Source organism: Falco rusticolus, chromosome 14 (assembly GCF_015220075.1).
Source record: "Falco rusticolus isolate bFalRus1 chromosome 14, bFalRus1.pri, whole genome shotgun sequence".
Taxonomy (NCBI): Eukaryota; Metazoa; Chordata; class Aves; order Falconiformes; family Falconidae; genus Falco; species Falco rusticolus.
In genome coordinates this window covers 2,374,812-2,391,122 of record NC_051200.1, presented here as the reverse complement: position 1 = coordinate 2,391,122, position 16,311 = coordinate 2,374,812, and the positions used below count along the sequence as shown (strand labels likewise).

The 16,311-nt window shown below is 45.9% G+C and overlaps 1 protein-coding gene across 2 annotated transcripts in view; it reads right to left on the bottom strand.

Moving 5' to 3' along the window:
• LOC119157537 (vascular endothelial growth factor receptor kdr-like) overlaps positions 1-8,783 on the bottom strand; it is a 142,008-nt gene extending 133,225 nt beyond the window's left edge. Inside the window, exon 1 of one of the 2 annotated variants that reach the window (XM_037408549.1) lies at positions 7,920-8,783. In XM_037408549.1, the coding sequence (XP_037264446.1) occupies positions 7,920-7,983 (64 nt within the window). In that variant the 5' untranslated portion in view covers positions 7,984-8,783. The remainder of the gene's footprint in view (positions 1-7,919) is intronic. The other variant, XM_037408550.1, reaches the window with a different exon arrangement.
• Between the last annotated feature and the right edge of the window lie 7,528 nt (positions 8,784-16,311).

Genomic DNA, 16,311 nt, shown 5'->3' with positions numbered 1-16,311 from the left:
AAAGGTTAGCCGATTCTCTCTGCTTCACACCATGTAATAGCTTAAATTGTGTTTAAAAGGTTCTCAGGGTGACATCATTGTTTACATTCACTTGAATCATCCTTTAATTGTAACAGTACAAAACCCTTTTAACTAGCCAAACTCGCTGTTTAGCTCTGTCCTGCTGTGTCATGCATCAAGAGCTGGTACAACTTCCTTGCCTCATATGCATCCAGAAGGAGATCTGGGGAAAGCATTTCTCCCCACACCTGGGCACTGCGTTACTATTTCTTCTGATATACCTCATGGGTTAAGGAACAAAGTAGCACCCCCGCTTTAAGGTAGCGGAGGCTCACAAAGTCCTTTCCCTTATCTTTGCAAATTAGCAATGATAGTATTAATTCAGGAGTGAGCAGTGAATCGAGTGGGTACCCGTCCTTAAGCGGAGGTGGGGGATGCACCTAGTGACCCAGTACTGGACAACACGGCACCTGTGGGATCTATTTTTCTGCAAGGAAAGACAAAGACCTTGAGGTTTGCAACTGATAATCCACAGTGCTTTACTTCCCTCCTTTCAAACACAGTCACATGCGTCTTCCTGTTCAGAGTTCTGGGCAATCTCTCCCAACAGCCATTTCCTGTATGAAGGCGTATTGTAATTAGCATTGCCCACAAGAAGGACTTCCAAGTGCTACCGTGTAGGCATGTGTTACGGCCCCTCGGGGAGCCAGCTTTGGGCAGCTGGAAGAACAAGTGAAGCAGCAGAGGGGGAAAACACGTTCTATAACTCCTGGAGGACACACTGTAGTAGGCATCTGCACATTAAAGGTCTGAAACACCAACCCCTACGCAACCCAACCCAAAAGCTGGGGAAGTCCAGGCTCACTATCAGCTTTCAGGGATGATCCCTACGGCTACAAAGGGCCAAAGCAAGCCCTTCTCAGTAGCTGTGAGGGAAATGGGGATGAGAACCTGGGTTCTGGGAGGCTCCATGCTCATATCACCTGCTGCAGGCTTCTGGGAGCATGGAGGAAATCGCTTTAACTCCTGAATTATTGTGTTCAGCACTGATTTCAGTTAATGAGATATAAGTTAACAGCAAACAGGATGAGTGCCTTACAGAATAGCTGCTTCTGTGTATTTGTGTGGAGGAGTATCCCTATGAGCAGTCCCATTTTACTCATAGCTATAGAGGAACAGGCAAAGTAGCCCCATGGTGGCTGGTGCTTTTCCTGCAAACTGACCTTACTGTATCTGTAAGGAAGAATTCAAGGTGTGCAATTTCTGAACTGTGGGCTCTAAAGGAACAAAGATTTTGGCTGAGGTGTTTTAGATTCATGGCAATTTTGTAAAAAATGGAACAGGTAATGACTAGGTCAAGCTTCCTTGACCCTCAAATCAAGAACAATCCCAGCAGGGCTGAAAGCTCCCCTCTCTACTTCCTTGGCAATCATGTTCCCACAGTTCAGAAAAACACAGGAAGATCTAAGGAAACCTATGTGGAAATGCAGAAGACAAAGGCAAGTGATCTGAAAATAGAAGGCTGGTCCATATATTTCCTTTACATTCTGGGCCTGAGTTTAGTTTTTGGCTGAATTTTGAAATCTTGAGGGCCATATGCTTTTGCCATTCACTGCAGGGCACAAAGGAAAATGGCTCATTCAGTTTTTCATCATTCGAAGGGTTAGATGAGGTCCTTTCCTTCTTGCTCAGTATTGTCAAGGATTCCTCAGTGCTAAAAGCTTTACTGCTTAGAGCCACAACAAAAGCCCTGAGAACCATGGTTATACACACACCACACACTAGCTGTGACTCCTTCTGTATTTCTAGATATTGGCGAGGAAGGCTCGCAAACATGGCTTCTTGTAAAATTCAGTACAGCAGGAACACTTAGTGCATCTGCTCCCAGAAAATGAGGTTCACCTGCAGGTTTCAGGCAAGCCCACTTTGGCTTGCCAAAGCCTCTGCACCAGGCACAAGTTTAAAGGCAAATTCATTTTGGTATAGGGAAGAGAGACTGTGCAGACCCATGTTGTGGAAGGGCTGAGAAATTCCTATTGGCTTTTTCTAATGTAAAAATTTGAGGAATCCTGAGCCCTGAGGCGAGTTCAGGAGACATCCAGGAAAGGGGAGGGTGGGTGGGGGGTGGAGAGCAGGAGAGGGATGTTAAGATGTAGTGGTGGCAAAAAGTATGTGCTATAAAGACAGACTAATCCAGGGACTTGGGGATGAGGGTATTGGACTGACTCATAAAGCAGTCCACAGGCTTACTTTCTCTCCATCATAAAACAGTTCACAGACTTACTCACTACCCATCAGAGTGCATAGCTGTGTAACGCTGTTAGTGACAGCCTAATACGAAAGTTAACAACATTGGCACAGGGCAGCAGCTCAGCTCCCTCAGTGTGTGAATTCACCACTTAACATTTCCAAAGCCTTTGAAAGCACGGAGCTGAGACAGTCATTCGGGTACATGCAGTGTAACACCACTGATGGCTGCCCGTGCTGCAAGCCCTGTCTTAGCTACGGCAAAGACAAGCACCATCACACCAGATTCAGCTCTGTGAAGTGGGCACCGGACTCGGTCCAAGAGTCTTGTTTTGTATTCTCGTTATTGGCAAATGCTGGAGGTATGATCAGCTTCTAAAAGCAGTCACAAGATTTGACTAGTTCATTTCCACATTTATGTCACTACCTGGTTTCAGGTGAGCTGGGGTTCCCCACACAAGTGTGTTCAGCACTTGGGCAGTGATGAATTTGCACAAAATGGGCAACCATCAGTTTTGCCCATCACAGCCTCGTGAGATCAGACTCCCGACCTTCTCTGAACCTTCCTCCTTCCCCACTTAAGGAAGCGGCTTGTGGACAAGTCTCTAAGGTCGCACCTCCCATAGAGAAAATCTTGCTTCAAGTGATTTGTTCTAATCTTGCCCGCTCTCTGCTGCTGAAGTTCTGCTCCCTGGGGCAAGCTTCAAGCATGTGCTTATATTAAATGCCATTTCCAGATAGTAACCTTGGGTGGCTGATTTTGGCAGCTCCTATTATTTTCTCTGTGGCCTTAATAAGAAAAATTAAAGAAGTGCCTGATGTGGTGAGGAGATCAGTTCTCTCTTACACATATTTTATGCCAGCTTATTTAGGTAACCAGTTTTTTTGTGGTCATTGTGGCTGAGTACAGTTGGATGCTCTGCCAGAAGGTGAGGACCGGAGGAACAGGAATGTCTTGATCAGCATTCAGAAGCCTTCATGTCCTGTCAGTCATCTGAGCTGGATTCTGAAGGAAAACACTAGGGACAGATTTATTTTGTTCCTAGCTGTTGTGTAGATATTCCAAATGCCTTTTAATGACTTCCACTCTTAATTCCCAATCCAGTGACATCAGGCTGGTTTCGAGAAAAAAGGAAAGGTGGAGCAGGGCTGGTCAGAGGAAATATCAAACTAAGCATGTGAAATTTGGTAGGGCTGAGCTTCAGTGTCCTTCTCATACTCTGAAAGTAAAATGCTGCCTCCTGAAAATTTCTTGCGTAGTTTTAAAAAATGCAGGTTGCTGTTGCTGCCCCAAAACCTGTTTTGCAAAGTAGACTGAAAGCAGCTTCTTTGTTCACCCTGTCCTTTGCTGATGATCAAGTGACCCTTGCTGCATATACTTCGCAAATGTCTTTGGAAGCAAAAGATGTGTTTCATCTCTGAATGTATACGACATAGGGCAGATTTTCACCCCCTTTCAAACTGTGCTGGCAATTTGGCAGACAAACTTAGGGAAAACAGAGCTCACCTACCACTGACTGTACCTGAGAAATCTCCCGCTGTGGTTGGAAACCTTTTGCCCTTGTGCATAAACCTACTAGAAACATAAATATTATATATTCAGCCCAGCTTGATATATTGCTTCAAACTGAAGTAGACTGAGCCATTGCTTTGTACAAACACTTCATCATAAAATGAACAATTCAGAGACTGTATGAAAGGACAAAGATAACTCAAATGTACCCTGTTGCTCTTATTCAGATTGATACATAGTAGCAGGCCAGGGGAAATGTATGCAGATAAGGTGAGTTTTTTTAAATTTTTAAAGAGAATATTATAAGATCTTATAACAGAAACCTTCAACAAACAATCTGGTTTGTATTCTCAGTATTCTTTTGGGTATGATGCTGGTTTTCAGAAGTTCATGGAGTATTCAGAAATACTTTACATTTTTTTCCTTGCCTTAAATGGATAAATTGGTGTAAAGAGATTTCCAGTTGGTTTTGAATGTGGCAGCTTCAGACAGGAGGCTCGTATATCACAATCTAAAAAAAAGGCTACTCTGCTTTTTATAACATTTTCCCACAGTAAAGCAAATGTTTAGGAATAACACCAATTAAAAGACACATTTTTGGTTTACTAGAACTGATCAACAACCCATATTGTAAGCTATCCAGTCCTCAACCTTCCAGCACTGGCTGCCTCAGAGAAAGGCAAAAGCATACCCTTAATGCCTCTGACTTTGCAACAGTGCAGCGCGGAGCCCGCAGCCTTCCCGGCTACACGCAGTGAGCATCCCAGTTGGCAAACCAGAAGGAGTCTGCGCTCCTGAAGCTTTTGGCTTAGCTACGTGGTATAATTGAAATGCATATGTTAACAAGCTCAATTACCCATCCTAGTATATTCTATTTGTAAAAGAGGTTGCAAAATGAAACAAACAAAAAATCAATTTCAGACTTTGCTTTAAGTTCAAAGGGATCAGGCAGGACCTAATTTTTATCCTTGAAACTTGTTTTCCAGTATTAAATCGCTGAAATTGCTGAGTTTATTCTAGTGCCTGAAAAGTTATTTGGATTGCTCATATATTAAAAACTTTTTGATGATCACGTCAGGGTAAAAGATGCTAAATTTTTCATGCAAGATGTAAGGTGTTGCAGGGTGTAAGTTTGTAAAAAATTCTTTGCAGATTGTTTTGTAATGGGCTGGTTAATATTTAAAATGTGTGGCAGCTGTTTGCATCTGCACAATAATTACTACATCAAACGTTCTGAGCAGAAAGACCTGAACTAGTACTCTAAGGACTTGAACATAAGCTGTGTAATAAGCAAAAGGAAAGTGGAAATGTAATGATACTTGTAGGACTGTATTAGGAAATTTAAGATGCATAAAATATTTTGAAGCTGTTTTCTAATAAGGCAAGAAATTACTGGGATGATGTTTGCATGGTTTCTTCCCCCTGCTAAACACCCACAGGGACTGAAAGGGCGAAATAAGGTAGGAGTCCTCTAAAGGAGACCAGCCTTTGATCTGGATGAATTTAATGGCTATGGTTAACTTCTGTCTGCTGGCACCCATGGCACACTTAGGCAGCCTTGGCCAGCTGCTGAGCAGGATGCAGAAATAGGACACAGCAGCTGCAACCAGCTACCAATACAGAAGGAGGGGGCACTTGGACTCCTCTGCGAAGGTTTGGTACAAGCTGAGAGTTTTCACTGAGGCACCTGCAAAGCCCTGGCTGGGGAGTTATCCCTGGCTGGGCAGTTGCGCTACCCTCACTCTGCACCTCAGCTACTGAAAGTCTTTCATAGCTTTAAAATCTTCTGTCTGCATTGCAGAGGAAACGAGTTGAATCAGAGTCAGCCTCTTCAACACAACTCAGCCCAATTTTGACAGCAAAGATCCCAGAGAAGGTTTAACCTACAGCCTGCAGAATAGATCTACGTTTCTGATGCCTCAGGAGGGCAAACAAAGTTTCACTGAATTCATGGCTGGAGACAAACTTTGAGGGAAAGGTAGCTGAGGAGTTAATACCTCAACAACATCAGTGCTATCCAGAATCGTCCAACTTCCTGGCCCTATTTCTGTTTGGCTTCCAGCCTAATTAGGGCACACAGAGACTTTGCTAACATATTATCTTTTCCTAATGATGGACAAAGGTCTGACATCCATAATGCTGCTTCCAAATCCATCATCAGTCTTTGCCCACAGGGACAGTTAGCGATGTGCCTGCCTTCCTTTCTTTTCACAGGATGCAGACATCGCCTTCTCTCTGCCTTCTCTGTGCCTGGTACTGATGGGAGAATGAATCTGGACCAAGTTCCAAGGTTACTAGGGCCAAAATTATTAGGAAAGTAACCTGGTAAGGACAGCCCAAAGTCAGCCCTGAAATGCAGGTAGCAATCTGGTCAGGCTTTTCACACACCTCCTCAATAAGAACTGCACTATCTCCACTTCATTCCGGAGCCTCAGGAACACTTGTGGCATTGCGCATTTTCTCCCACCTCCCAAATACTTACTATCTCTTCCTGATCCATGGAAGTCTGGGGTGATTTATGCCTTTGTGAAATTCACACTGGATTTCTGGTAATATGCCTTCTATGGGCAACTTTTCCAGGCTATTCAGACATTAAAACTAACGTAGCATGCAGCTGGCTGCTCGTGCACGTGTCAGCCAGATGGAGCACATTAGGGGAATTCTCCGAGGGCTGCGGGAGCTTCCTATGCTGCGCCAGGTGCAACTCAAAGTGTGGGTACCGGTGTCCAGCGTGCTGCGGGGCTGCCTTCCCCGGGGTTAACTTGGGCACTGCTACTGCCGGTAGCTAGGCTTTCTGTGGTGGAGGGGCTCCTTTTTACCTGCAAGGTTTGCTGCTTCAGGATTGTTTGGGTTTTTTCTAATGAGGGAAAGCTGGACAAGCCCTTTGGAGCACAGTCTCAGGCTTAGTTGTTTATTCTGTAGGTAACTGTGGGGAAGGTGCTGTAGGGGATATGCAAGATGCACTGGGGCTAGTGCTTACCAATCAATTCCTTTCTGCAGAAGGAATAAATTAAATCCCTGAATGAATCCAAGAAAATCAAGGACAGTGATGCTTCACAGTGTTTCCAGAAGCTATTGTTTGGATATTAAATTACAAAAAGATTATAATATGCTAAAGAAGCAACAGTCTTGTGCTGTGAAATACATTCATCATAAGAAAACCCCAAAACATTATTGCTGTCAGAAAGCATTCCCCGGTAAATAACAGCCCATCTCCTTTACACAATTTGCAGTGTCATGAATGAATAGCATGGTAATGCAGTGAAATCCTTACACTTAATGAGATAATGAAAAGTCATACGGCAGATGGAAAAGCTCTTCTAAATCTCATTAACCTGCCTCTTGGCTTTTCTGGGATTGGCGAAAAGTGGGAGTAACTCCAGTGGGGACAACGCATTTGCAGCGGGGTAAAAGGAGCGCTGGAGAACAGGGAACATAATCTAGTGCCTGGGCTAAGGGGAGTCCAGCAAAGAAACACCACATGAATAAGAATTGAAATATCAAAGAGAAGGCGGGCATTTGCCCGCAATGGCTGTACCCACACAGCCCATCAGCACTCCTGCCTTCTGAAGAAAGCGGGCTAGCCCACGCGTTCCCTGTCATGCCACGGAAGCCTTTTCCTCCTCAGGCCTGCTTTGAGCCATCAACCGCGAGTTAAAACACGGGGAGGGAGACGCAAGGGCCCGCTGCTTTTAACCGAGGTGCTGAGGAGGGGGAAAGAAAAATAATAAATGTCCTTTAAGTGCAACACACTTCAAGGAGATTTCTTCCCTTGAGATACGGCTGCTTGGATTCCTAAATCTCTCTTCATGAAGCCTCCCTCAGAGGCCTAAAACCTGAGGTGCCTGAAAGGTGGCACCTGCCCACCGGGCTGAGGTGGGGAGAGCTCCCCGTCCACGCCGCCCTGTCAGCACCGCGGAGGACACCCGGGCGTTGCCCCTCGCGGGCGGGCGGGAAGCGCGCGCCCCCGCCGCCCCTTGGCGCCACCTAGCGCCCTCGCCTGAGGTAACGGCGGAGAGCTCGGTCGCGCCGGTGGCTGCCGCACGCCCCGCTATAGCCCCCTCGCTCGCCCCCCGCGACACGGCAGGAGCCGGGCACGGCAGAGTCCCGTGGGCGAACGGGGAGAGAAGGAGAAAGCCAGGTGTGAGGCGAGTCTTACCGTGCAGCAGGAGCAGCCCCTGAAGGGCACAGAGGGCCAGGGCGGCGGTGGGCCTGGGGGCCATGGCCGGTGCCGGTGTGGGTGGCTGCTATATCCCTTGTGAGTCGCAGGGGGAGAGGTCCGCGAACGGGGACAAGTTTTCTTTCCAGCAAGGAGTTTCTGAAAGCCTGCGGGGCTGGAGCGGGAAGGGAGGGGAAGAGCGGGGCGTGCAGAAGTTCCCACTTGTTGATTCCAGTTAAATTGTTCTCTCCATTCACCGCTTCATCCTTGGGCTGCAGATTTTGTTTTCCTTCCTTTCTTCTCCAGGTGCACGTTTTGAGGCTTTTTTCCCCCACCCCACAATAACTTTATTCCTCGCTTCCCCCTGCTTTGCTAATTGATGGGGTGCCTGGAGGGGCGCGTTACTCTGCCTGAGAAGAGTCGGCTCCTCAGTCCGCCTGGGTGGCGCAAAGTATCTCCAGGGGTTAAAAAGCAGAGAGCAAAGCACCAGAAAAAGTTTGGCAAAAAGTTTCCTCCAGTCAGTGAGTCGCTGTTCTGAGCAGTCCTTTGCCTGGAGTTTGGGATGAGGTGGCTGAACTGAAAAGCCTCCTCTTAGATGTATTTATCCAGGGAGGTGCAGGTGCTGCGGAGATCAGGAGGAAGAATAAATCCCTCAACTTCAGCTGGAGTTTGCAAGGCAGGAGGAGAGGGAGCTTCCAGGTCCCCCAGCCCGGCTACCTGCCGGGGGGCACCCCGCAGCGCCCGGGGCAGGCAGCCGGCAGGCAGCGGGGCTCGGGCATGGCCAGATCCCGCCTTAGGTGATTCTCTCTTTCTCTCCCTCCCTTTCCCCCCACCCCTCTGGGTTTGGTTTGCTTTCGCTGGGAAGTTTGATGCGAGCCCGAGATTCTTTATAGGGACAGGAAAAAAAAAAAAGGAGGAAGGAGAGACGTCACCAGCCGAGGCAAGGGGACTTCACTCTCCCTCCCTGTCATTTCACAGAGCTCCTGGATTTCCTGTTGCTGCTGCTGCTGCCTGAGATGGGGCAAAGAAACGAACCGAGTTGCCTCCCACTGCTTGCCAGCATCGCCTGTCCCTGCAAAGCTGGAGCTGCGTGAGCATCAGGTGGCAACATCTTCCCCCAGTCCTGCCCCCGCTTCCCTCAAAGGCAGAAAGATGGCCAGTGTCAGCAGCTCCCTCCAGGCTTTGGGGCTCTCAGGGCTCCGGGGCATGGGGAAGGGGAGTGCAGAGGGGCACCAACTGAGAAACAGGCTTTCTTGCAGGAACGCTGTCTTTGCCCCCGTCCCCTGGTAGTTTAGCAGTTTGGGGTTCTCTGTGCCACTCAGTGTGTCCTGCTGGAATGCCACTGCCCTGCTGCTTCCCTTCTCACAGCAGCCACCACTGTGCATCCCTTGCTCTTGGGGCACGTAGAAAGTTTCTTCTTTGAATAGGATATTTCAGGCAACCCTAATGGTGTTATTATTTATATAGCACAGCTGCCTCCCTGATCTCTCATGGGTTTCTTGGAGCAGCTGCTCGTGTGTCACCTGAGCATTATCTCCAGGCACTGGGGTGTAGACAGATCCACCCACGCACTGAGGCTTCCAGCCTGTCCACGTGCCTTTGCTCTTGCCATGGCAGACAGGATTGCAGCAGGGGCGAGCACTCCTGCGGTGGTGGGGAACAGCGTGGTTTTAGCAGGGGACACGGAGATGCTTCTTCCCCTTTTGCCTCTGCCCCGGGAGAGCACAGTCTTTTCCTCATTCAGGGCTGCTCCTTCAGCCGCAGGTGCCTCGTGGGCCAGTGCAGCCTCAGCTGCAAGGGTCAGAAACTGTGTTTTGCTAGTGCCAGACATCCTGGGAGATGTCCCAGTGCACTTAAAGGGCACTTCTAGAAATGCAGCCAGCACTCAGGTGACGGGGAGGGAGCTATTCTGTGCTACTGCAACATATGTACCAGTTATATGGCTTTTAATGTACACAACCCACTACACTATACTGATAATGAGAGAGTGGTAGCAGCTCTACAGCTGCCCACACACATTGTCATTCCCAATAATGCCACAAATGAGGCACTGGGGTTAAATGACCTGTTACAGCCTTACAGTAAAGCACTGTCAGTCCCCATGGCTGAATGATGGGGTTTGTGTGCATTTTTTTTTGTTACTCTTGCTCAGTTAATTTTCAAAAGCAGAAAGGTAGCAGGTGCATTAGACCTTATACTGTGTGTGTATCAAGGGGTTTAGTGAAACTGAATTATAGTCAGGGTATTTTGAAGTTTTCCATGCCTCTTTTTAGCATACTTCTAAATTCTTAATGAACACAAAAAGTAGTTGTGCTACATTAAAATGCACTAGACCAAAGTGAGACATAGATATGGTTCTGTGAGTGACAAATCCATATGTTATTCTGCAAGAAAAAGCAGGCATTTCAGAAGATCAGAATTGATACTTGGTGTAGAAATGTCCCAAATTCAAACAACAAACAACACAGAATAGCCTCAGATATTTTCAGTGTTATGAATAAGAAACATCATTTCTCATGCACAGTGTTAAATCAGGAACACTTTTCTCAACATCACATGATGTCATCAGTTAGTTCTAATTTTCATATAAATGCCTAGGTCATTCTTAAGATGACAAATGCCTCTAATTAATTTTTAGAACATGGAACTTCCCCCAGATCTGTGTTACAGTAATGGGCTTCTGAATAGTTATGGGTAATAGTAAAGACCAATCTTACAGGAAGCTTAACTGAAGAATGAAAAGTCTAGCTTAATTATGGAACTGTAGTTAAATTTTCATTTAAGGTGTTTAAGAATTCATTGGAGATTACTGACCAGCTGCTAGCAAATCATGTTGTATTTGTGTAATGCCCCAGATAATCTTTTATCTGTTGATAATTGATCTTTTAATTGAGATTAAATGCCTCTAGTGTATAGTTTGACAAGGAATTCAGTGTGAGAATGTAGCTAAATGCTCCTGGGAGCTATATTTAATCTTTATTTGCTCCCTTGAAATATGCAAAATCAAAAATACGGCTGTAAGAATGGCATGGTTTGTTTCTGAGCATCTTCACCTTCCTGTAGCAACCTGTTAGAGCTTTTCCAAAGCATAGCAGATTTCCCTAACACAGCAGCATGTTCTGTTTGTACAGATGGCAAAAGCGATTTGCTAACTGGACTAGAACCTCTTCATAATAATACAACTCCTTTTGCCATGACAGTTATTCCATTTGAGGAGCTCAGAGCTCTTTGCTAATATTAACAAATACCTTTGCCTCACAATACCTGTGGGAATTGAACTAGGGCTAGAAAAGGTCATTTCACTCCCTAATGAAATGCTTTTAGCTTTGCAAAGGCGCCTGGCAGTTGTAACAGTATGACCATAACTAAACAGAATAATAACAACAAGTAAGTGGAGGTTGCTGGGTCTGGTGGAAATACTAGACAATGGGGATGGAAAGCCATAACCTGTAAGAATTTGGCCAGAGTATCGGGGCTATGGACTGGTGCACCATGAAGCATTGTGTTCTTTAGGACCAAGGCAGTGTAGTCTGTGAGACCTGCACTAACAAGAGACTTGCTTGGCCATCCCTTGGAGTACCTTCCATCCTTTCTGGCACTGGCCTGACACAGAGGGTTACATGCATTACTCCCTTGTGTCTACTCGGCAGGGGATGATACCAGAGCTGGGAAGCCCTTCACTTTGTGTTGCCTCTCTGTTGGTGTTCACCATAAGCAGTCACGCATCTAGGAAGCACAGCAGAGGGAATGGCTGTCGATCAGAGCAGGGCCTATCCTAATTGCACCTTCCACTGTGTGCTGTGTTTAGCCGTAGCCAAAGGTAAGGTATATCTAACCTAAATGTAGCAGTCTGAGTATCAGGTGTCTAATCTGGGCTCATTATCTAGGCTGCTCTGCTTAGTGACTACAGAGATAGGCTCTTCTGACTCATCCCATCTGTGCAAACCTCTGTTTTACAAACCTTTGGCAGGTGCCTGTTTGCCTCCCTCAACAATAAAGGGAAGAGACAAGTCTGGCCTATAAGCCTAAATTTTAGATGGGTAGTTCTGCCCTGTGACTTCAGGTAGAGGCACTTAGACGCAAAGACAGCCTTTCCTATCAGCTTGATGGAAACAGTCCTGACCAGAGGCATGTTCTGCAAAATGGAGTTATTCTCCAAAGCAGCTTTTGCCCTTTTAGTTGGAGGGAGCCGATACTCACAGCTGTGGGCTATGACAGTGAGTACTGGCTTGGGCTTCCAAAGCGGAGCTGTGCCGACAGAAAGAGAAGCAAGCAAGCATGGCAATGGATTTGAAAGACACTGTTCTGTGTTAGTGATCTTTGGTAGGAGAAGGGTTGTGACTACTTTTGAGGACAGTGAGTCGGCAGGCAATAGATTTTCATTGCAGTGTGCTGTATCAAGTTCTTTATCATTTTCCTGAGAGGACCTAGAGTGCTTTTTGGTTGGACAGCTTTCCGTGTCGGGTAAATTCAAGCCCTCAGAAGAGGTGGGGGAAGCAGGCAGAACATTGCACAGTGTGCATTGCAGTTTACTGCATTGTTCTGGGATGAAGCAGCACATGTCCCATGAATTCAGCTGTTATTTATTTAATGTATAGGGTGCCTTGGAGGCATATGCTAGCCTCCAAGACAGGCAAGGTACTGGCTACATATGGGTCCCTAAACCCTAAACAAGCAAAGCCATCACTTCCTAGGGTACATAGTCCATCCCCTCACACAGACAGTTGCATTGCCAAGGATAGCTGCCTTAATCCTGAGGAGAGCTGCAAAGCCATCGCTGGGTGTGCCTCTCTCCACAATCTGGTTAGGCTCTTTTATGCACACACATCCTCTAGTCCCTTGAGGATCAAAAGACAAGTTAACATTGGCAGTCTGTGAGAAAGCAGGGTAGGGAACTTTTTGATGAAAGTGTTTTTCATTGGAAAATGGCATGTTATCAAAACAGAAACCTTCTGTGGGAAGTCTCAGTTTGGAATAACTTCTGCTAGGGATGCAGTGTCTAGGGAAGGAAAGCCCCATCCCGTCTTGCCTGCAACTTGTTGATCTGTGTATGCAAGGTCTGGTTTCAAGATGCCAATCTGAATTAAGTCAGAAAACTGTACTCTTACGGCTTGCAGGAGTCCTCTGTTCAACAAGTCCATTGGCTGTCCTTTGGCTGTTTCATTAAGCTTCTTGCGGACATGTTTGCTTACTTACTCCTTTGCTTTGAAAAAAACAGAAAAAAAGGCCTCAAGAAAACCTCATTTGGCTCAAACACAGAATGGAAACAAAATGTTTCTCTAGTTGGGAAAAACATTTCCTGCACACCTTTGTTCAAATACACAGTAGTACACAGGAATGGCTGTGTATTAGAAACCTAACAGTAAAAGATATGAGGCCAGCAGAGCCATGGGGATGTTTCTGATGACTTGCTGCTCCTCCATGGGATGGCAGCTTCAGAGGGAGGGCAGGAAGCACACACAGTCATTAAGAGTCTCTGTGAAACTTTCTTGTTTGTACAAGAAGGGAAAAAAAGGCAAAGAAGGGTTTAATGAATCATCCAAAGCCACAAAGCAAAGCTGGAAGAGGCCTGTCAGTCACTTTTAACAACAACAACAAAGCAAAAGCAAAATCATAAGTAATATACTGCAAGAAATTTCATTTTTGTTTAAAAACTGTCAAGAATGCAGAGTTTTCCTGAGGTGTGACCTTTTCTCCATCCCTTCCTAGCATCCTGGCAGGCTTTCCAATTTAGGCTCGTCACTTCTTGCATCCACGGCTGTCCAAACCCCAGTCTCCAGCTGCCCTGTGGCTTTTCCCTCACACAATTCATTCACACATTTGCACTGGTGCAAAAATGTGGGGACCTGCCTGAGAAACGTCTTAAGCACATGTGTTCTGACACCAGAGGAAAACAGAACATTTCATCCTTTTGCTGGAAACATGGCAGATTAAAGGATAAAGATTACTTACCTCCCATTATATGGCACTTTGAACTGTAGTCTGGTATTTTTTTTTTAAACTTTAACATGGGGGAAATGTGTGATGTTCCATCTCTTTGTGTTTCCTCTCTGAGGTTGTTTTTGAGCATCTCTTTGTAGCTGTTTAACTCAAATCCTTTATAAGTGAGTCTGCCTGGGGAGATCCTTACAGCTTATAAATATAATCTAGGCCTTGGGCCCATACAGCTCTTAGGAAGAATTAACCGGTTTGGAGCAGTAGACAGACTTCTGAGCCAAGAGTACAAAACAAGAGAAAAGCTAAGGAAAAAAAAAATAGCCATCAACAAAAGGAGACAGGCACGGGGTTTCATCACCATTTTGTTCTGCTAGAGTCTGTGGCTGAAAGACAAAGATATCCACCTAGTGAGGAAGGAATTAATGAGCCAGGTTTCGTCCATATGCAGCATTTCAGGTAAGAAAAATATTCCATCCCTTTGAGGTACCTTCATCCAGATCTTCTCGCTGCAGTGACCTTCCTCAGACAGGGGCCAGATTTCATGGGAAAGGTTTTCCTTTGCCAGAATATGAACTTCAAAGTGTGATAAAATTGGGTTTCATCCAGCTGTAGGTCTCAGAGTGAGCAACCAAGAATGCTCATTTTTTTTATTTTTCTTTGGGTTCTAATTCCCTCTTACTCTTTCTCTCCTTTTGGGGATAAAGCAGGATTTTCTTCCCGCTAAGTCTGAGAATGAGAAACATGGTTCACACCCATGGTACTCTGCAGACGTTCCCTTTACACTGAAGGTTTCTGCTCACGTCTCCAAAGCACGACCACCAATTAGATCTGTCTGATTCAAATAACGGGAGCAGAGGGAGTGAAGACTTAGATGAAAAAAAGGCACAGATGCTCCTTGACAGTGGCAAAACAGAAAAACACTAGTGGTTCCAGAGCACTCACATTAATTAAGACGGTAGCCATATCGATCATGGAAGTGTTAGGGTTAAATCAACTGATGGCACAAGGCTGGAATCCTATACTGTGAGCTTTTAAAGTTGGTACCAGGGGGCACTGTGCCCCAGTTTAGCACTTAATGTGCACCGGTGCTTAGTCCAAAAATTTTTAGAAGCTGTGTTACAAATGCTACACTCTGCTCCAGCCTTCCCCTCCTCGTGCTGCTTAGTGGGAGTTTTGGATCAGCCTGTACTGGCCTATTTTCTCACCCCTTTTGGTACCTCTTAGTGTTTGCAGTAACCATAGAGCAGCATCTGGAGCAAGGTAAGATGTTCCCTTCAGCACGGACCTGGAAGGCCAGTGGGGAGAGGCCAGGACAGCCCCAGATGTCCCACTCGCCAGGAAGGCCATCCAGCAAAGCTACACAATCCAGCCATCAGCCGGAGAGCATGAGATCATCTTGCAGTGATGTGAATGTCATTAATCATGACGCTATTTTCTTTCTGTTGCATATGCTACAAGAATATGCTCAGCATGCCTTTCATTGAGCTGCCATCTTTCTGTTAGATTTCACAAGTAAATGCTTCCTGTCTCCTTAGGACGAGCACTGAGATTATCGCTGGTTACACTAGCTCCAAAGTAAACCAGAGAGAGATACATGACTCAATGCAGCCAAGCCTGTGAGGCAAAAATAGCAGGCTGGTGTGCTGGGATGATGTAGGGCATCAAAGACACACTGTCTACCAAAATTAAAATGTCTGCAAATGAGCTTTCAGCCAGTGCAGAGCCAAAAGAAATGTTTCTTCCATGGACTTACTTATTTTTGAAATGTGAAAGGAAGCAGTTGCTAAAACAAATGGACATTGTTCTGAAGGTTTTAGAAACGAGACATGGTAGCACAAAGACACTGATAGTGAAACTGCCATCACTGATCTTCATTGTCCAGGCCAAGAGGGACTGAATAAAAGCTTGGGCTAAAGCCAACAGAAGTGAATAGACGTGAATGGGAAGATTCCCACTGCCTTTAATGAGCTTTGGCTCTGAACATAGATGAAGAAACGTAGCTATCAATGAATAAACTAGATTCTAAAAATCCTTTCACCTTTAACAGAACAGAAGTGGTATTAGTAAAATGACAAAGGGAATCCATTTACAAAGCAGTTTTTTTCAAAAGGTGGCTATGTCCCACTTTGAATAGAAAAATCTAAGCTTCACCCATTGTCCTTGCATAGGTCAGCAGCAGCAGGCATCAGGCTGGAATCTTACAGCAGAAAACACAATCCTGTCCTGGCTCCCCTAGCTGAAAGCCTCTCTTCCACCAGCCCATGTGCTAGCAGCTTTGGCATCCTCCCGCCAAGGCTGACCACTACTACCTGGAAAGGATGAGGTGTCATGCTGAAGAGGATCGAGGCCAACTATGAACAGCTGTGAAAATAAACAGAAAGTGCTTCAAGAAAATAAGCACCTGCCTCAAGACTGCGCTGTGTCCTTCTTATGATAGAAGGACTTGGAGCAGCCC